The 21559-nt window shown below is 36.9% G+C and overlaps 2 protein-coding genes across 5 annotated transcripts in view; one reads left to right on the forward strand and one right to left on the reverse strand.

The window, feature by feature from the left end:
* Window positions 1-2701: 2701 nt before the first annotated feature.
* LOC306845220 (mediator of RNA polymerase II transcription subunit 8-like) lies at window positions 2702-6175 on the reverse strand. Its single transcript, XM_079377886.1, has 7 exons — window positions 5726-6175; window positions 5340-5461; window positions 5116-5260; window positions 4900-5040; window positions 3774-3861; window positions 3452-3688; window positions 2702-3353 (listed from the first exon to the last, which is right to left on the reverse strand). Exons 1-7 carry the CDS (start codon window positions 5729-5731, stop codon window positions 3289-3291), a joined length of 804 nt encoding a protein of 267 aa, XP_079234012.1. The 5' UTR covers window positions 5732-6175; the 3' UTR covers window positions 2702-3288.
* An 11-nt stretch (window positions 6176-6186) lies between these two features.
* Window positions 6187-21559, forward strand: part of LOC306845221 (KICSTOR complex protein SZT2-like) — an 85553-nt gene continuing 70180 nt past the window's right edge. For all 4 annotated transcript variants that reach the window (XM_079377887.1, XM_079377890.1, XM_079377888.1 and 1 more), the window contains exons 1-22: window positions 6187-6308; window positions 7414-7539; window positions 9491-9664; window positions 9955-10125; window positions 10220-10342; window positions 11399-11558; window positions 11889-11995; window positions 12645-12855; window positions 13926-14096; window positions 14207-14438; window positions 14537-14666; window positions 15282-15427; window positions 15602-15754; window positions 16923-17037; window positions 17149-17354; window positions 17940-18176; window positions 18274-18352; window positions 18444-18532; window positions 19544-19712; window positions 20425-20539; window positions 20621-20740; window positions 20862-21050. In XM_079377887.1, the coding sequence (XP_079234013.1) occupies window positions 6216-6308; window positions 7414-7539; window positions 9491-9664; window positions 9955-10125; window positions 10220-10342; window positions 11399-11558; window positions 11889-11995; window positions 12645-12855; window positions 13926-14096; window positions 14207-14438; window positions 14537-14666; window positions 15282-15427; window positions 15602-15754; window positions 16923-17037; window positions 17149-17354; window positions 17940-18176; window positions 18274-18352; window positions 18444-18532; window positions 19544-19712; window positions 20425-20539; window positions 20621-20740; window positions 20862-21050 (3316 nt within the window). In that variant the 5' untranslated portion in view covers window positions 6187-6215. The remainder of the gene's footprint in view (window positions 6309-7413; window positions 7540-9490; window positions 9665-9954; window positions 10126-10219; window positions 10343-11398; window positions 11559-11888; window positions 11996-12644; window positions 12856-13925; window positions 14097-14206; window positions 14439-14536; window positions 14667-15281; window positions 15428-15601; window positions 15755-16922; window positions 17038-17148; window positions 17355-17939; window positions 18177-18273; window positions 18353-18443; window positions 18533-19543; window positions 19713-20424; window positions 20540-20620; window positions 20741-20861; window positions 21051-21559) is intronic.

Consider the following 21559-nt stretch of genomic DNA (forward strand, 5'->3'; position numbering starts at 1 on the left):
CAATGCCCAAGAATCGTCTGTTTATATTTACCAATGGTTTTAAGTGCATTGGTCTGATGGTTGTACTCAAATGCAGAGCTGTTCTGCGTAGTTTTAACTCGTTGCTAGGGTATGGGTGGTTGCTAGGTGCATCTCTAGTGCTCATCTGGGACCTGCTCTCCATTCCAGGTAAATACTATATAAAATTCATGATAATTGCCTCTCACTCCTGCTATACATCCACCGGCATGATTTTGATAGGCTCATTAAAACAAGCATTTATATGGATGAACTGGGGTTTAAATCCAGATCCCAGTTGCACTCAACAGTTTATCTTGTGTTTTTGGCCACATGAATCCACTGAAGTTCATTTGAGCACTTGAACTAATCAAAAAGTGACCTACCAGAACACGATTTCAAGATCAATACATCTAGATCAATACAAACTCTAAATCAAAACTTCCCATACTATGGAAGGCCACAGGGACCAGAAACGCAAATGACAGAATGTTAATTGAGTGAACTGTGCCTGATATCAAGTCTCATAATAATGAAAGTGTCCATTTCAAAAAAACAAAATAAACAAATGCGCAATTGCTATATATGCTATATTTTGACATTTTCTATTAAAGTTCTTCTATGTTTAATGGGAAATATTTGCAGATACTGTCTGAACTGGTGAGAAAAAAAAGACTTTAGAAGAATTAGTTAATTCTCAGCAATTATTTCCTCTTTTGTATTCATTAACACCCACAGAACACAAAAGGGAAGTGCAATTTTATACCTAATTTTTGTGCACATCTAGGAATGTGATTAAATTTAGGAATCCTCTGAGAAGGTTCATGTATCACCCGCCGATGCTCCTGATGTGCTAATTGGCTCAAAGAACTCAAAAGGGTCCCAAACCGCTTTCATTTTCACTTGCAGATTTACCATTAAACACCCGTGTGGTGTGAGGTGATACTGAAGGTGTGGGATCAGCGCTGCTGCTGCTGTCAGGTTCATGTGTCACGGGTGAGAAGCGGGTAACAGTCAGTGGGGTTCAAAGAAAAATGCTTTTTTCCCTGCTCCTATAAAGTTTATGATGATCCAGCAAATAGATTTTTTTTTTTTAATTGTACAATGTGTGCATGATCATCATGATCAAAGAAAAGAAAAACAAGTCATGATACATGTCCAAAAAGCGATAGTACTACAATGGCACCTTGTAGTCATTTTTTTATTATTGAAGCTATGAACAGAAGTTTAATGCTCAACTGCGATCACTATGACATTCATGTGAACTGTGAACTGAAAAACAAAGCATAAAAGCTAGAATGAAACAAAAAAGTGCACAATTGAAAGTAATCGTAACATTTATCTCCCCAATGAGGAACATTAAATCAGAATCAGAAAGAGGATTATTACCAAGTGTGCAGTTCACAAATGTACACATTTTGGATTCTATGTACAAATATGTTAGTTATGATGGACAATTGTTCAGGCTGAATAAAGCCTGCGGGAAAAAAAAAACTGTTCATATGCCTATAGGCTGTTCTGGTGCTCAGTGATCTATAGCGCCGACCAGAAGACAACAGTTCAAGGAGGGAGTAGGCTGGGTGTGTGGGGTCCAAAGTGATTTTTCTTAGCCCTTTTCCTCACTCTGGAGATGTACAGATCTTAGAGAATGGGCAGAGGGGCACCAATAATCCTCTCAGCAGTCCTGACTGTCCGCTGTAGTCTCTTGATGTCTGAACCAAACCAGACAGTTATGGATGAACACAGGACAGACTCAATGACGGCTGAGTAGAACTGTTTCAGCAGCTGAATTTCCTCAACAACCTCTGCTGGGACTTTTTAGCAATGGAGTCTATATGAGTGTCCTACTTCAGGTACTGAGAGATGGTTGCGCCCAGGAACCTGAGTGACTCCACTGTTGTTACAGTGCTGTTCATGATGGTGAGTGGGGGGAGTGCAGGGGGGTTCCTCCTGAAGTCCACGATCATCTCCACTGTTTTGAGCTCCAGGTTATTAAGACTGCACCAGTTCTTTAACCTCCTGTCTGTAAGCAGACTCTTCTCCATTGTGAATGAGACCAATGATGGTAGTGTCATCTGCAAATTTCAGGAGCTTGGTAGAGGGGTCTTTTGCAGTGCATTTGTTTGTATACAGGGAGAAGAGCAGTGGGGAGAGAACACATCCCTGAGGGACGCCACTGCTGATCGTGAGAGTCCTGGATGTGAGTTTGCCCAGCCTCACTAGCTGCTGTCTGTCTGTCAGGAAGCTAGTGATCCACTGACAGATTGAGGAGAGCACAGAGAGCTGGGTCAGTTTATCTGAGAGAAGATCAGGCACGATGGTTTATTTTACTTTCAAATAAAGTCCTTGCGTAATTCCCAGGTCTATCAAGATGTTGCAGAACATAATGCAGTCCCATGTTGACTGCACATTGTCCTCTATGTCCACAATTTCAATATTGAAATGGTAAAAGATAAGCTCCCAAATCAATATTTAAACTTGTAATGAAAATGGAAAATTTTAATAATTAAATAAGCATATTAATAATGAATCAAAATTAAATTAATCTTTATGAAAATACACTACCATTCAAAAGCTTGGGCCCAGTAATATTTGTTTTGTTTTTTTAAAGAAGTCTCTTCTGCTCACCAAAGCTGCATTTATTTAATCAAAAATACAGCAAAAACAGTAATACTGAGAAAAAAATACCAGTTTTCTATTATAATAGATTTAAAAAGTATTTTATTCCTGTGATCAAAGCTGTATTTTCAGCATCACTTCCGTATTCAGTGTCACATGATCCTTCAGAAATCATTATATGATGCCGATTTGATTCTCAAAAAACATTTCTGATGATACTGTGATACATTTTATTTTCCATAATTCTTTAATAGAAAGTTCAAAAGAACAGCATTTATTTAAAAAAGAAACCTATGTCTTTACTGTCACTTTTGATCAATTTAATGCATCTTTGATGAATAAAAAAGTATTAGTTATACCAAACTTTAGAATAGCAGTGCACTTAGCCCTCAGATACACATTCAATAAAAAGCCAACATTGCCACCTAGTGACTGAAATAGATCTCTATGTTTAGTACATCTCGTGCTCCTTTCACTGCAGTGTCTCTGTTGTTTCTCAGGACTACATTTGAATTTATTTCTTTGAAATCCTGAAATCTGATGTGACAAAAGGAAATTTGATAACACACGATTTCAACAAATTAGTTTATTGAAAATGCACAAAACAAATGAGCTTTTTTTGCTTCGTATACCAAATGTTGTGTCACAAAATGCAGCATTTATGAAGGTAACTCATCGGTTGTAAGGATGCATGGATGCAGACTTGATGTTAGTCTTGATGTTGCTGGGCATTTTACCTGTTAAAATAGAAAGTGTAGAATTAAATCACTGCATGAGCATGATAAATGGTGATTTTGTGCATAAATTTGTTCGTGAACGTCATTAAATGTGGTACCAGGTTGTCCAGGCTGCTGTTGGGCGACCTGTCCTCCCATGCCGGCCTGATGGCCCGTGGTTCCAGCGATTGTGACCTGCTGTAGAGTGGGACCTGTTGACATCATCGGCTGTCCAGGGTGACCAGGAGGGACGGGTCCGGGTGGCCTACATTTAGAGAGTCCCTTTCCGAACCCCACCGCTGCCACCAGAGCGTTTGTCTCGGCGGGATTGAAGGATGGCTTGTTTTGTCTCAAAGCTAAAGAGAAACATCTATTTAACATCAATGACTTTGCACACATGACAAACCAGCAAATATAAACTAGGAACAAGGGTTAACCTACATGACGTTTCAGAATCTCTGTCGTCACGAGGATTATTCAGCTTTTCCAAAAGATTCGAGCACAGTTTATTCAGTGTTTGGATCTGTTTCTAAAAAGATAACAGAACAGAATTCATCAACCAACCTTTACACATTTCACATTTAAAATGCGTTTACAGCAGTGTCAGGGTTAGTTTAAAGGTTAATCCTTAGGTCAGGGGTGCCCAACCCTGTTCCTGACGATCGACTGTCCTGCAAAGTTTAGCTCCAACTCTAATCAAATACACCTGCCTTTAATTTTCACACGATCCTGAAGACCTAAATTAGTTGCTTCAGGTGTGTTTGATTAGAGTTGGAGCTAAACTTTGCAGGACAGTCGATCGTCAGGAACAGGGTTGAGCACCCCTGCCTTAGGTGGTCTTTGGTCATTAAAAAAACAAACAAACAGTGTACGGTTTAAAATAAAAAAAATTGTAATTATTGGAATGGTGACTTTGGTGGTATTTGCAATATGAACACAAAAACAAAAATTTTGGACATTATTAGAAAAGGCTAAATGGTCTTAAAAAAAAGTTACATTAATTTTCATCATCAAAAACAAATGTGAAAAAACCCCCAGCAATTTTTGGAGTATAATCTACAAATCAACCAAAATAAAGTAGCAAATAAAATAAAATTCAGTAATTATGTATGCAAATACTCTTATAAGCAACAACTAGGGAATACACAGTCCCCTCTCATATAGGTATGTGGGTGTGCACATGTATATACACATTTAAATACTTTTGCTTTATATCATTTTTTTTCTAATATTAGTATTTTATATATGAATTATCTAAACATTATTACATATAAATATAAAAATGAATGGTTAATAGATGTGAATATTGTCTAGTACCATGAAATCCCTTAAAAATACAAAATTTTTAAGAATAAATATTATTTAATGAAAAAGCAAAACATTTCATTATGAAAAAAAAGTTACTCTAATTGTTTTCAAACACCAATAATCAGAAGGGTATACCAGAGGGTCACAGAAGTTCCATTTTTGTCTGAATCCCTGTCTTCTGAATACAGGGATTTGATTTAGGGCTTGCTAGGGTGTTGTTTTGTTAAGCCAGATAAAGAAGGCTCATGTGTTTGCTTACCTGAGCTGCTTCAGGCCCGATCCGGGCCGCTTCGGCGCTCAGGTGTTTCTCCTGTTCCTCCACCTCCGGGTCGGGTTTGGTCCTGAGATGATCCGGCACGATCTCATGGCTGAACACAGGCACCCGCTGCTCTGTTATTTTCTGTAACAGAAGTAACAGCATCTTAAAAAGCCAGTTACACTGTCATAAGCAGAGTGACTCGGTGAATACGCTCACCACCAGCTCTTCATCTCGATCAGGAGACAGCAGCAGGGGGATGATGACCTGGGACCTGTAGGATGGGGTCTTCTCGTTTTTTAACACTTTGTTGATGGTGTTCAGTTGCCCGGACAGAAGGGCGAAATTATCCAGCACTGAGGGCCTGAATTCAAATCACCCGCGTCAATATAGTGACAGATCCACTGCGAGCTTATCAGGAAAGATCTGTAGTTCTCACTCACCATGCGAGTCTGTCATGCTCGTTTTCCAGTTTCAAAATGAAGCTCTGCAGGGAACCTTTCAGATGAGCCACTCGAGAGAGCAGAGACTCCAGAGACGCCTCCAGCTGCTTCTCCTCCCGCTGCTGTCGAAATACAACACAAACACACCACCCTCAGCTCTTATATGACCTAATAAAACAATAATAAATCTTCACCAAAATAATTCTGCAGTGTAGAGCTCGACAGCTAGCATGCCAGCACTCACTCTATACGCAGACAAAACCAACCGCAAAAAAGTCTATTTTCGCAAACTGCATGCGTGCTTGCGTCAATAATTGTAAGTGAGTTTTTATAAATGTGAAACAGCTGTAAAAATAAACTTAAAGTAAAAATATTTAACAATTTACCTGCATTTCAAAGCTACTGTCCAAACGGCAAACAAGCGGAAGTAAACAAACACTTGCAGCAGTAAAAGAGTCCGGCCGCCAAAACGCGCCCGAGAGAAAGGTTCCTAAACTTTTCTAATAAATAGTCGTAAATAGAATCTCTACATCATTTTGAGACCGGTATTGTAGTTTGTTTGTTGGAATTTAATTATCAGAAGAAAACGTAGACTAAGATCTCAACTCCAGTTGATCTTCAAAGATGAAGTCCAAAATACTTCTTAGCACGTGGAACGAAACAAACTCTTTAGGAATTCGACATATTCAATACAAATAAATACATTTGCAATTCAAACTTTCTCTCAAAATGTATTTAATGTAACTTTAAAAAATTTAGAATTACATCAAAAATAATAATATTATAATTAACGCGAGTATACAACTTTCCCCGTGTATTTGTAAACATACATGAGGGCTTTTATTTTGAAACGGGAAGTGAAGCAGCTGCAGTCAGATGAACTGCAGGGACACAAACTCTCTAAACATCGCTCAAAATCATCCTGCCAGTAATGAGAAGCACGGCATGGCAGACAGACAGGACCATGAGGTAAACTAAACTCTTGTTTGGACCGAGTGTGTTTGTTTCATTCAGTTCCTTCGGACTTGTTTACTGCTTGGGTAACAGAGCAAATAAACAGAACAGGAGAAAAACATTGATTTTAGGGAACATGTGAGACTTTTATTCTGTTATTCCTGCACAGAATGCCTTTTTCTAATCTGTTAACTAAATAAGAGATATTTGGGAGATATTTAAGGCGGAGGTTGGAGGTAAATCAGTTAAATGCAGTTCTGTCATGTGTCTGCAGCCCCTCCCTCAGACTGCACAACAACAACAACATGCTCTTCATATACTTCAGTCAAACACTGCATGCAGTTAAATCTATTCTTCAAATTTAGCTGAAGCTTTTTCAAATTGTCCAGCAGTGGATATAAATTGTTTCAACACCGGACTCATCTTTTCAGGAATCAATCAAACAGTCAAACTATAAAGACCTTTTGTTCTTGATTTATTTATTTTTTATGATAAACAGTTTGGTTTCTTTGTCTGGTGTCTTGAAGTAGAATGATATTTAAATTTTTTGCTTATTTATGTGCTACTTTTGACCTGTTTCTGGAAGGATAACTAAGAATTCAACAACGCTTAGAGATGCTGAATGCAAGTATCTGATGGCTGGAGATCTCTATGGTGTCTATAGAGCCACTAAACCCATAACCAGATAGCAATAGAATGTAATGAAATATGCTAAATGTTAGACGACACCTCCTGGGCCAGTTTTAATTTAGAAATATGCAAACAAACACAAAATTAGCATTTGTATGTTAAATAAATTTTTAGGAACTTTTATGCACGTACAATATTCTCTTTAGCCTTTGTATTTTTACACCTTAATTTATTTTTTATTACCTTGATGTTGTGTATGTGAAACTGAAGTTATATGGTGAACATATGCTATACAGCGTAACTACAACACATTCAACATCATCAGGATTAACGTTGTCTGTGTATCTGTCAAAAAAGCATCTTATTTCTCATTTCAAGAACCAAAGACCAGCTTTTTATTCAGGGATTTGCTCTTATATTGACATGCAAATGATTGTTCCTGTGTTAAATGTTGTTTGCTGGCTGTTTTATGGTGTTTTTCTCTCTGAAGGTGGAGGAGGCTGAGCAGGTGTACCTGCTGATGAAAGAGGAGTACAGGATATCACGCAATGTGCGTCTGTCCTGGTTCCTCAACCGGCTCAATCAGGTCGTTCGGCCCAGTCCTCTGTCTGAGCTGGTGAGAGAGAGTTTGCTTTGATTCCATAATCGACTAATGGCTCTTGCAATGACTCGGTGGGAATATCTAGAGAAAAGGGTGATTCATAGGTGATTTCATTCTGATAAACTATTGTCCAAAAGTTTGGGGTTGGCAGGTTTTTGAACGAAGCCTCTTCTACTCATCAAGGCTGCATTTATTTGATCAAAAATACAGTAATATTGTGAAATATTTTTATTTATTTATTTAGTCATTTAGCAGACGCTTTTATCCAAAGCGACTACAAGTGAGGACATAAGAAGCAATCAAAACCAACAAAAGAGCAACAACGTGCAAGTGCTATTACAAGTCTTGGTTAGCCTAACGCAGTACAGATTATTATTATATATATTTTTTTAAATAAAACGACATATAGATAAAATAAAAGTAGAATAGAGAGTGCTAGAGTTAGAGGGTCAAGTAAAGATGGAACAGATGAGTTTTTAGCCGTTTCTTGAAGATGGGTAAGGATTCAGCTGCTCGGATTGATTCATCCATCATCCAGCAAGAAATGTCTGTTAGACATGCTGAGATGCGAGCAGCTATCGTCGGATCATCAGGATGGAATGAGAGGTAGAGTTGAGTGTCATCAGCATAGCAGTGATATGAAAAGCCATGTTTCTGAATGACAGAACCTAGTGATGCCATGTAGACAGAAAAGAGAAGTGGTCCAAGAACTGAGCCCTGAGGCACCCCAGTAGCTAGATGTTGCGACTTGGATACCTCACCTCTCCAAGATACTTTGAAGGACCTATCAGAGAGGTAAGACTCAAACCACTGGAGTGCTGTTCCTGAGATGCCCTTTCTCAATAGGGTTGACAAGAGGATCTGATGGTTGACCGTATCAAAAGCAGCGGACAGATCCAGCAAGATAAGTAATGAAGACTTGGAAGCTGCTCTTGCAAGTCTTAGGGCTTCAACAACAGAGATCAAGGCAGTTTCGGTCCACTTCTGAAGCCAGATTGGTTACTGTCCAGGAGGTTGTTCTGTGTGAGAAAGACAGAGACTTGGTTGAACACAACTCGTTCAAGAGTTTTTGCAATGAAAGGAAAAAGGGAAACCGGCCTATAGTTCCCTAAAAGAGTTGGGTTAAGAGTGGGTTTTTTAAGAAGTGGAGTTATACGAGCCTGTTTAAATGCTGAGGGAAAAATTCCAGTGTGAAGGGATGTGTTAACGATGTGAGTGAGTGCAGGTACAACTGCAGGAGAAATGGCTTGAAGGAGATGAGATGGAATAGGATCAAGCGGACAGGTAGTAGGATGACTGGAAAGGATTTTTACAGTTTAAAATAACTATGTTTTCTATGTGAATATATTGTAAAATGTCATTTATTCCTGTAATCAAATATGAATTTTCATTCTTCAGTGTCACATGATCCTTCAGAAATCATTCTAATATGCTGATTTGCTGCTTAAGAATTTTTTTTTTAGTCCAAAAGATACTATTAGTGTCTTTTCCATCACTGTTGATCAATTTAATGCATCCTTGCTGAATAAAATTATTAGTTTCTTTAAAAAAAAAAAAATCTTACTGACCCCAGACCTTTAAATTGTAATGCACATTTATTTTAATGGCATAAAATGAGATTGCATAAAAATGAAACACTTATTTTATACAATATATACTCAAAATTGACCAAAATTCCACTCATGTTAAGCAGACATGATTACCAGCTGATGTAATAATCCTTAAATGGCCAAATGACAGTCAATTAACCGTCCTTTAATATATTCTTTCTTTGTTTAATTATCCTTAAATGCATGTCTCAGGCCTTCCTTCTTTATCTCAAAGGTCTGTACTGGAACAACAGCAGTTTTGTTGTTCAGTTTTTGTGCTGAATCACATCAGATCAGATCAGATCTTCATGGATCACATGACACTGTATCTCATCATATCCTGTGAGAATCTCTCTGTATCTGTGTGTGTCCGTCAGCTGAAGTCAGAGAACGAGCTGGATGTTTTGAGCGTCCTCCCGAAAGGATGGCAGCCCGATTCTCCTTCCTCGTCCTGCCCGTGTCTGCTGGTTCCCTCCACACGCGTCACCTTCCTGGCGCGCAGGTACCGCTTCATCATCGAGCTGGACCTGAGCCCGTCCACCGGGATCGTGGTACGAGACCATCATCATCACATTCAGTAACTTGTTTTGGTAGCACTTTATTTTAAGGTGTCTTTGTTACACGTTACATGTACTTACTATTATAATAATTAATTATGCATAATTACATTTACAATTACAAGTAATCCTAACCATATAGTAAATACATGTTAATTAATATTACTCAGTACTTCAATGTATAATTACACTGTAACAAGGACACCTTAAAATAAAGTGCAGCCCTTGTTTTAAATGGAATGAACTCTTTGAAGAGTGCAAAGTCATATGCTGTCTGTTTTCAGGACGACAGCACAGGAGAGATGATCTTCGATGAAGTCTTCCACGCTCTGTCTCGGTGCTTGATTGGTCTGGCAAAACCCTTTAAAATCCCAGGAACTGATCACGTGTTCCAGCCAGAGATCTTCATCACTATTCTGGCGTATTCCTCCATCATTGGCCTTAGTTCTCATCAGGTCTGGATCTCAGGTCTTTGTGAATCTATAACTGTGCGTTAGCTGGCTGGTTTTTTTTTTCTGATCGGTTATATCCCATGACTCTGCCCGTCAGGTGTTGGTTCAGGGCTGTCAGCTGGACTGTATGGATTTGGAGCAGTTCTTGAATCAGATCTATCAGCAGCTGAGAGCCGTGGAGAGCAGCATCGCTGACATCTTACAGCAGCAGCACAATCAGGCAAGAGCAGCTCGCTTGTGGTTTTCATACTCGCAGTAAATCAATATGCAGACAGAAGCCACATTGCAATGCAGTACATCAATTTTACTCAAATTAAAGGGATAGTTCACCTAATTATGAAAATTCTGTCATCATTCAATCACCCTCCACTTGTTCCAAACCTAAATGAGTTTCTTCTGTTGAACATAAGGCTGTTTTGAAAAGAAAATATATTTGTAAAGGTTTTGATCAACTTGATGGTGAGTAAATGATGACAGCATTTTATCACGGTTCAGAAAATGAGCTTCTTAACCATGATAAAATCACTGTAATGCACAGCCACTAGAGGATTATTGTTTTCATAAAATGGGAGCAATAGCAATATGATAAAAGACAGCGATGATTAGTTATATTGTGCAATAATTCAGCATAACCTGTCATATGTTGTTGCTTAATGTTCATATGATATTATTATATTTTGAATAATAATTTTATTCTGTCTTTTCATATAGTGCTGTTCAAACGTTTGGGTTCAGTAAGATTTTTTTCGTCAATAATTTATTAAATGGACAATAAAAACATTTATGATGTTATAAAACATTTCTATTAATATATATTCTATTAAATCATATAAAATATAAAATATTTCAATTTAAAATAAATGCTGTACTTTTCTGTTCATCAAAGAATCCTGAAACCTAAAATGTGTTACGGTTTCCACAAAAATATGAAGCAGCACAACTGTTTTCAACATTGATAATAATCAGAAATATTTCTTGAGCAGCAGATCAGAATATTAGAATGATTTCTGAAGGATCATGTGACACTGAAGACTGGAGTAATGATGCTGAAAATTAAGCTTTGATCACAGGAATAAATTACATTTTTAAATATAGTCAAAGAGAATTCAAAATTGTAATATGTCAGAATATAACCGCTTTTACCGTATTTTTGATCAAATAAATGCAGCCTTGGTGAGCAGAAGAGACTTCTTTCAAAAACATTAAAGAATCTTACTGACCCCAAACTTTTGAACTTGAAATGTTACATTAGAAAACATGTTTGTTTGTTCTTCAGTTCAGTGGATCTGTCTATCAGTCCTTCTCTAACGATGCGGTGGAGGAACCGTCTCAGAGGAAGCCGGGGGTTTCCATGGTGACGGCTGATGTCGGGCTGGTCAGTATGGTGAGGCAGGGGATTCTCGCTCTGCAACTTCTGCCTCCAAACTCTGGTGCTGGTAAGTGCATCCTTTGTCCCACCGGATAGTGAAATCCAGTGAGCATCACATTTACAAGCCATTTATTTTCCTTTTATTCATTATATATTAACAGTGAACCCAGAAACAAAATAATTTAAATTAGAAGTGCTTTTATAGAAGAGCTAGTTACTACATTAACATAGTTTAGTGTTAGTGGCTTTAACCTATGGCTAAATGGCACGCAAGAACAAAACAAACTGTGGTTGGCCAGTCATGTGGTTACTTCCTGTCTAAGCTGACATAATAAGTGCAGAAATGGTTGTAAATAAAGTGCTTGTGTAGTTAGTAGTCTTTTGTGTTGTCTTGCAGGTATAGTAATCATCACAGATGGAGTGACGAGTGTTCCTGATGTAGCTGTGTGTGAAACGCTACTGAACCAGCTGAGAAGTGGAACCATTGCCTGTTCATTTGTCCAGGTGCTGCTCAGATCCACAGTTCACTCTGCCTGCCACAAATATATTAGAAACAGTACTATTTCCACTGCTGTTCAAAAGTTTAGGATCGGTAATATTTTTGAATGTTTTTGAAAGACGTCTTTTCTGCTCACCAAGGCTTCTTTTATTTGATAAAAATACAATAAAATCAATAACATATTTTTACAATTTAAAATAACTGTTTTCTATGAGAATATATTGTAAAATGTAATTTATTCCTGTGATCAAAGCTGTATTTTCAGCATCATTGCTCCAGTCTTCAGTGTCACATGATCCTTCAGAAATCATTCTAATATACTGATTTACTGCTCAAGAAACATTTCTGATTATTATCAATGTTGGAAACAGTTGTGCTGCATCATGTTTTTGTGGAAACTGTGATGCATTTTATATTTCATGAATAAAAGGTTCAGAAGAACAGCATTTATTTGAAATTGAAATCTTTTGTAACATTTATAAATCATATTTTGATCAGTTTAATGAATCCTTGATAAATAAAAGTATTAATTTATTTAAAAAATAAATCTTACTGATCTCAAACTTATGAATTGTGTAAACACAGTATGTTTGTAACAGGTCTGAAATGTTGTCTTTTATAGCATTGATTTTTATTTTGATGTGTTTCCCTCAGGTGGGCGGTGCTTACTCCTACGACTGTAGTTTTGGCTACATCCCTAATGTGGAGCTGATGAAGTTCATCTCCATGGCAACCTTTGGCTCGTACCTGTCCATGTGTCCAGAGTCCGACTCTACAGTTGAGGAGATGAATGCTTACCACCGCGCCTTCCTCACCTACTCCTTCCTGAGGACCGGCGAGTCCATGAACCCAGAGTACTACTGCTGTAAGCTCAACACTGACACACCTAAACAGGGTCTGAAGATCAAATCTGTATGCTTGCTGTAACTGGTGCTTTGGTCATTTTTTAGTGTCTGTAGGAAGTCTGGTCTCCTCAGGTTCACACAGTTTGTCCTAGCAGAGGAACCACAGGTGTAGACAACCATCAACATCATACACTAACCACAAACAATTACTTGAGACTAATGTGAATGTCTAAAACAGGGATTACACAGTTTCTGTTTGTTTATTTTTTAAATGAGATCTGAGAAACATGGAGAAGGATGGGAAGTATTCAGAGATGTTTGAGTCCTTGAAAATGTCAAAGAGAGGATTGCTCTGTTCACTTAAAACACTTGGCTAGTTCACCTCACATAATAAGACTGTAAAGAAATCAATAGCAGAGCTCTCAGCGCTCAGTATATAAGCCCTGTCTTTGCACTTTCAGTTCTGCCTCAGTCAAGATTAGTTCATATGGCATTGAAGGCAATTTCATAAAAGCTCATGAGGTTTGGTCAAAAGTTAGTTCATATGTCATATGATTCTCATTTGAAGCTGCTAAATCGTTTGTGAAATGAAGCATCTGACTGCAGGGAACCACAGCTGATTTTACTTTCCCTTTTCAAACATTTACGTACAGCTAGGATTTCATTGGTTACTATGCAAAATTACTATATATAGTGAAATTTCTCACTGTTTTTACATTACTAGCATATTGGCTGTTTATTAGTACTTATAAATCACATATTAATGTCTTATTTTGCATGATCATATTTTAGATTCTTTAATCCTACACCGTATCTAAACTTAACTACTCCATTACTAATAATTAATAAGCAGCGAATTAGTAGTTTGAGGCAAAAGTAGTAGTTAATAGTTCTTTTGTAGTGAGAATTGGTTCTTAAATTGCGACTCTATATATATATATATATATATATATATATATATATATATATATATATATATATATATATATATATATAAATGAATGAATTTACTTTTATTATTATTGGGTTTTGCATAATGTGATGCAAACAGCGCTGTAATGGCTGATCTGTGTCATCTGTGTGTTTCTAGTCTCCCAGCACAGGCTCTTTAATGAACACCTGGTGTCGGCCAGTGGAAACCCCGCCTTAGTGATGCGCAGGAAGAAACACACAGAGAAGGAAGTGCATGCTGACTTGATCAGTGTCCTGTCCATCAGACTGCGAGAGGGATACACCATCCGAGAGATCAACATCACTAAAGGTACTTCAACCTCATAAGGTGTTCAGATATGCTTTTATAAATTACACCATCTTTGCGTTTAATGCATATTATTGGGATTTCGAAATAATCATCTAATCTGTCTTTATAAGGAGGAAGTCAGCTGGAGGTGAAGCTGGTCCTCCTCTGGAAGCATAACATGCGTGTTGAGTACCTTGCTGTGGCGTCCTGGCCCCTATATCCAGTCCAGCGCACCACCTGGGTGGAGGTGACCATAGAGGGCAGCTACGACATCCTCCATGACATCAGCTGCACCATGAGGAAACCAATCACAAGCCCCTACCGGACGTCTGTCATCCGCCGCTTCTGGAACACTCTGCAGAGGTCCGATTTCTGTCTTATCTTGAATGCTTTTAGATAATCTGCTGTTGGTTTTAGTCTGATGATGTAGAGTAATGCTGTATATTGCTTCTCCTCAACAGCATAAATCAGACAGACCAGATGTTGGTGCACCTGCAGTCCTTTAATTCCATCCCAGAACACTACACCATCCCCGAAAGCACGAAAAATGGGGTGCCACTGTTTTACATCCCACCTGGATCCACCACACCGGTGAGTGTTAGTGCAAAACCACCAAAAAAGTCCAAAGTTTGGGGTCAGCATGATTTGTTTTCACCAAGGATGCATGAAATTGATCAAAGGTGACAGCAAAGCCATTTATAATGTTAGAAAAGATTTCTATTTCAAATAAACATTCTGTTCATCAAAGAATCCTGAAAAATGAAATCAATCACTGTTTCCACAAATATATAAAGCTGCACAACTGTTTTTAACATTGATAATAATCAGAAATGTTTATTGAGCAGCAAATCAGCATATTAGAATGATTTCTGAAGGATCATGTGACATTGAAGACTAAATTAATGAAGCTGAAAATTAAGCTTTGATCACAGGAATAAATTACATTTCACAACATATTCACATAGAAAACGGCTATTTGAAATTATAATAATATTTCACAATTTTACTGTTTTTACTGTATTTTTATCAAATAATTGCAGCCCTCATGAGCAGAAGAGACGTCATTTAAAAATCCTACTGTACCCAAACGGTGGGGAAAAAAGCGTCTCTTAAATTACATAAACAGTAGAGTAGTACACTAAAGTTCATATTTTTGTTGTGTTTTGGTGATATTAACGTGATAAACACAATCCTGTTCTCCATCAGGTCCTCTCCCTCCAGCACAGTGGCTCTAAAGACTCCAGCCAATCACAGTTTGCCTCCTACTGGAAGCCCATCCTGTCTGTGGACGCCAACTTTTGGCAGCGCTGGCTGCACATGCATCGCATCGCTATCATTCTGGAGCATGACATGTGAGTGGACACAGCCTGGATTGGTCAGCGGTCGATATAGCGTAGTCCTGCTAGTGTTGGGAAAGTTACTTCAAAAATTTATATTTGAGTTGGTCAGTGTCAGTGTTCATTAATTCCCAATGGCTGTAAACTGTTTTCCTGACTCTGTTTTGCTTTGCGTCTCTCTCTGTTCAGCCCGGTCCCAAAGCATGTGCACAACGCTGGCTGTAACGGTCGCTTCAGTACCATCCAGTGTCGCATCTCTCACTCGGCGCTCACCTCGCTGCTCAGGGACTGGAGCAGTTTCGTCCTGGTGGAGGGATACTCATATGTCAAACTTATTTACAGGTGCATGTGTAGTTCAGTTACCAAATTTACAGAGCAGTGTTTTAACAAGCATTATTCTAACATTTCTCCCACATTTAGACATTTTTAGGTGACCAGTGTTATTTTAGCAGTGTTTATACGGTTATATTATTTATTCATATTTTGTATGAGCTTTTATTTAAATTTTTTCAGTATGTTTTCAGTTTTACATTTTCATTATATTTTTTGTTATTTGCTATATAAAAAATATTTCTATGTAGCTTTAATTGATTTTTAATTCCACGTTAGTTTTAGTGATTTTTATATTTTTTAGTTACTTGCCAAGACAACATTTCTAATTTTCAGTTTTTCATCTAATATTTATATTAACATTATTCCCACACTACATTCAGATTTATTGATCACATTCAGACATTTTAGTTGACCAGTGTTATTTTATGTTATTATTTTTTTTAACTGTTATATTATTTATTAATATTTTGAATTAACTTATTTTTACATTATGATTTTTATATTTTCTGTTATATGCTTTGGTAATTTAAGGCATTTCTATATAGTGCTAATTGCTTTTTATTTTGGCTTTAGTTTTAGTAATTTTTTTTCTTCAACTTGAACATTTTATTTCGGTGAGATGCCAAGACAACATTTCTAATTTCATTAATCTTTTCAACAACTATTATACGTTTCATTTTATTTTCGATTTTTTTTTTTCAATGTATGTGACAACTTTTCATCCCAAAGCTGTTATAGTAAACTAAAACTAAAACCATAGAAAATGACATATTTCTTGAAATAAAATAATTGTTAACTGAAACAAAAAATAAAAACCTTTTTATTTCAGCTAGTTGCCAAGGTGACATTTCTCATTTTTAATTTAGTTTACCTTGATGTATTAAAATATATTTTAAAAAATCGACTAAAAATGACAAAAACACACAATAAATGTACAAACATTTATATTAAAATGAGATGAAAAATGTAAATAAAAACCTATTCAAAATATGAAAAAAAAACCCCCACAAAATTACTAAAACTTTCATTAAAATGAAAATGGAAAATATACAAATAAAAAATGATTCAAAATATTAATACAAACTATATTAGTGTCTCAATCACTGTTTGATCCACAGTTTATTTGGCAGATTTACGGAGCAGGTTAGCAGTGTTTTAACACGTGTTATTCCCACAGTGGCTCTGAGTTGCCGCCCGTCTCCTTCTATCTGGTGCGTCTGATCTCTAAAGCTCCCTGCATGGTGCTGCGATTGGGCTTCCCGATAGGAACTCTGGCACACGCCAGGAACAAGGTGAGGCGGCGTTTTCCACAATAGAGTTCAGTTCATTTGGTTGCTGTGAAAGCTGTTTTCAGAACGGCTCTGTAAGGAATAGAATGAGTGTTTCTGACTCTCACTCTGTAGATTGTGGATGAACTTCGAGAGCAGATCCTCCGGCTGTGGTTCCCTCATCGAGTCCAGAATAAGGAGGCCACGCCAAAAACTAAACGGAAGATTCTTGGTAACGCGTCGCCCTCCAAATCCCCGCCTCTTCCTGCGGCCAAACCGGCGCTGTCTGACCGGCCGTGTGTGGTGGTGCTCAACAAACCCCTCGAAAAACTATTGATCAGGTCAGTGACGTAACATTGAACAATAATGGATCTCATTACTGTTATCTGAATTTAACTTTGTGAAGTTATGACAGACTTACAGTCAACATGCAGTCAAAATTGACCTCGTTTTCTGTCTAAACACCTTATTGTAAATAATTAATCGGTGCATGTTAGTCTCTGAAACAGCTTTCCTTTTTGGCTGACACCGAGCCCTTTAATTTTCATGTATTATATGTTTAGATTTAAACTCTGTAGGGACATAAACAATAAACTGGATTAAAATACAAAGATTGTTTTTTATTGTTTAATACGTTTTACTCTGAAATGTGTCCAATTTACAAAATTACAATGATTTGCAAACACTGTTTTAATGTAGACTTTGATAAGTGTTATTTAATTATTATTTTTGGACTAATTTAGTATTTATTAATATTTTGATTTTTAAAAAATAATTTTCTAATCTAATTTTTATATAATTGTATATTCATTTTTAGTATACTAAAAAAAAGTAACAACATTGACTCTGATTAGTTCATCTGTAACTCAAAAGGTTTTCAGAAACTTATGATTTAGTAAAACTCTTCTTGTGACATCCTGCTGCAGGTACGAGAAACTTCCGTCAGATTTCCGCACCCCTTTCATCTTAAATATGGAGCCGTTCGCTCAGCCGCCCATCATGGGCGCCCCTCTCAGCATGGCTGCCAGCAGGACGGCGTCCTCCACCATGGCGTCTCTGTCCCGCTACTTCCTGCACCAGCGCTGGGTTTGGGCCGTGCAGAACGGCCCGGGAACCGCTGTATCGCTGCACGCGGTCGCTCATATCCTCTCCATGCTCTCCGAGTGAGTCTCAAACATCCTTGGGAAACTCTGACCTATGATAAGTCAATTCAGATAACAGCATTTGCTAAACTCTTAATGGCTGTTTTTGATTGCGCAGTGTTCGTCTGTCTGAAGGCTTCCACTTTGCCGCCAGCGGGGAGGGTATCGTCAACATGGTGGCAGAACTGCCAATGCAGGTGAAAGTATGAGCACGCTCTGCTTGTATATGCCACTTTTAGCATTTGTTGGCAGTGCATCTCTAACTTTCAGCCACAACTGTGTATGCAGAGTCTGTCAGCTGATTTGGACGGAGAAAAACACACCTGCATAGTCCAGTACATCCTTTTCCCACCTCATTCCACTTCGACTAAGGACAGGTAACACTTCATCACACCTGTGCAAACCAGTACTGGAGTCTCTGTTCACTGCTAAAGTCTTCAATGGCTTCAGCTGAATGATTCCTATGCTGTAATGGTCAAGAACAGATCATTGTAGAGCTCAGTGCACACTGACACAAGTCAATCATCACCCTGCTCACATTTAAAGAGCTTTTGATGAATTGAATTGAATGAAAGTGTAAAACTTTTCAAACATAATGTAGAATTAAATATACAAATAAAAAGAATAAAATACATTTAAAAACAAATCAATATAACATTAACCTAATTATAATCATTAAATATGTTTAAATAAATTTAATTAACAGTTTATTTTAATTAACTGTTTTGTTTTAATTAATTCCAAATTATTAATTAAGATATTATTAAATGTATTATATTTAGCATTAATAGTGTATAACTTTTTAATACATAATATAAAATTAAATATACAATAAAAAAAATAAAATGAATAAATAAAACATTTATCTTATAATTATAATATTTAAATAAGTTTGTTTAATTTAATGAAATAATTAAAAAGGTTTTTTAAATGAACTGTTTCAATTAATTCCAAATTATTAACATTTGAAGATGTTATGAAATTTATTTACTTTATTAAATATGCTAATTAAATAATTATAAATTTAAATTATATATTAGAAAATGAATAATTTCTGTTATAAGCTTTCTTTGACAAATACGATCTGCCTTCATTAATTGTCCAGGATCTGAACACTTTTAATTATTATTTTTTTTTTATAAATAGTCTCAAAACAAAACAAAAAATGTATGAAATAAATAAAACAAACAAACAATAAAAGATAAATAAATACATAAAATATTGCAAGGTTGGAAAAATGTAAAAATAATTAGCAAAAATTGTTCACATACTACATGGGTGCATTAATTGCAATTGAAAAACTAGAAGAGTGGCATTTTTTTGTGGCTGCATTGTCTCATAATGGCAGTTTGGTTTGACTCTGTCTGTTTTTGGCATCGTGTCTCCAGTTTCTCCACAGATGATGACAATGACACTGAGGTGGAGGCCATAGATGTGGACACGGAGCTGAGTTTGGTGACGGAGTGCTGGGTGGAGCCTCAGAGCGGAGCCGTCTGCAGCTCAATGGAGCAGCAGAGACACTTTCATCAGCTCACCTACCAGGAGATCCCTCAGGCTGTTAGTGACAACATCATGACTCACTTACATGTGACATGTCACAGAAAATAAACTAAAAATCTAAATTATGGATACCAAGTAATTGTACCTATTTTACAAAATCTGGGACTTGACCCCTAATGATATTAGCTTTACATCACTCACTATAATTTTATTACCATTGAAAAACTTGCTGGTTTTATTAATATTTTGAATTAGTTTTTTATGACATTTACCATTTAAATTTTAGTTTTGTTTCGGTTTTGCTAGTTTAGTACAAGAAGTTAAAAAAAGAGAAATGTTGGCTGAAATAAATATATATTATTTTATTTAAGTTAATGTTTGTATCATTTCAAGTAATGAAAACGTTGAAGTACTAAAATAACCAAAACTAAATAAACAAAAAACTAAACACTAAAACATAAAAAAACTTAATAGACATAAAAATAAAATAAAATAAAAGTTACAAAAACGTTACTGAAAACAAAAAAATTACTAAAACTTTACGTATAATTAAAAAGAAAACAGAAAATGTAAATGTACAATTTAATTCAAAATACTAACAAAAACTTTTTTTTTCTTTAGAATAATGCACTGGTGAATTCTGCTTAATAACACCAGAAAAATTTAGTAAGAAAGCAAATAGGGTCAGTTTTGATTTCATGGTGTATTTAAGCATTTTTACTGAGATCTGACAGTCAAAGCTTATGATTTGTGTGTTTTTCCGTTCCAGATTTTCCCCCGTGATCTGTCGTGCATGACGACGATGATCACGTTTGAATACCTCATCCAGCTGTGTCAGAATAAAGAGCAGGTGTGTCCTCTCAGCAGCGTCAGAGATGCTCCAGGTATGAATGTGCACCGTCACCCGTCTCCTTGCACACAATCGTATGAGATCTGATGCTCAGTGTGATGTGTTGCTCCTGTAGGCGAGATCCCCGCCACCACTGCTGATGACTGCATACACACTGTACCTTTCCAGTTTGACCTGATGAAACTCTTGCCCAAGTGCCAGCAGATCGAGCTCTTCTTCTACACCTTTAGCCGAGGTATGACTCCATCCTCCATCCACCCCAACCCTCGTCCTATCCTTTCTTACATTCATATTCCTTTATCCAAATCAGTGAACAATGGGCCTTATATAACTGTTTTGCTATTGACCTTTAACAGAGGGTCAAGCGGATGCCTCCTGTCTGCCCAATGATCTCCTCCTGAGCCTCTTCCACGGCTCTCTGCAGAGCGAGCTCAGCGATCGAGAGATCCCACTGACCGACGGCGATCATGTGGCGTTCATGCATCACATCCTAGAGCGGGAAAGAGACGGTCATGTGGCTCCATTCTCACTTCCTGTCATTAAAGGTGATTCAGCTGTTTTTTAATGCTAAAATGTCTATAACATTCATGCATACAAAACACACACTTAATACTTTTATTCATCAAGTTTGCATTAAACTGATCAAAAGTGGCAGTAAAGTCATTTATAATGTTACAGAAGATTTCTGTTTTAAATAAACTTTCTATTCATCAAAGAGTCTTGTAAAATAAAATGTATCACGGTTTCCACAAAACATATCAAGATTGATAATAATCAGAAATTTTTCCTGAGCAGTAAATCAGTATATTATAATGATTTCTGAAGGATCATGTGACACTGAAGACTGGAGTAATGATGCTGAAAACTCAGCTTTGACCACAGGAATAAATTACATTTTACAATACATTCTCACGGAAAACCAGTTATTTTAGATTGTAACAGTGTTTCATAATATTTTCGTATTTTTGATCAAATAAATGCAGCCTTGGTGAGCAGAAGAGACTTTTCAAGAACATAAATCATACTGACCCTAAGCTATTGAATGGTAGTCTAT

Source organism: Barbus barbus (assembly GCF_936440315.1).
Source record: "Barbus barbus genome assembly, chromosome: 25".
NCBI classification, from domain to species: Eukaryota; Metazoa; Chordata; class Actinopteri; order Cypriniformes; family Cyprinidae; genus Barbus; species Barbus barbus.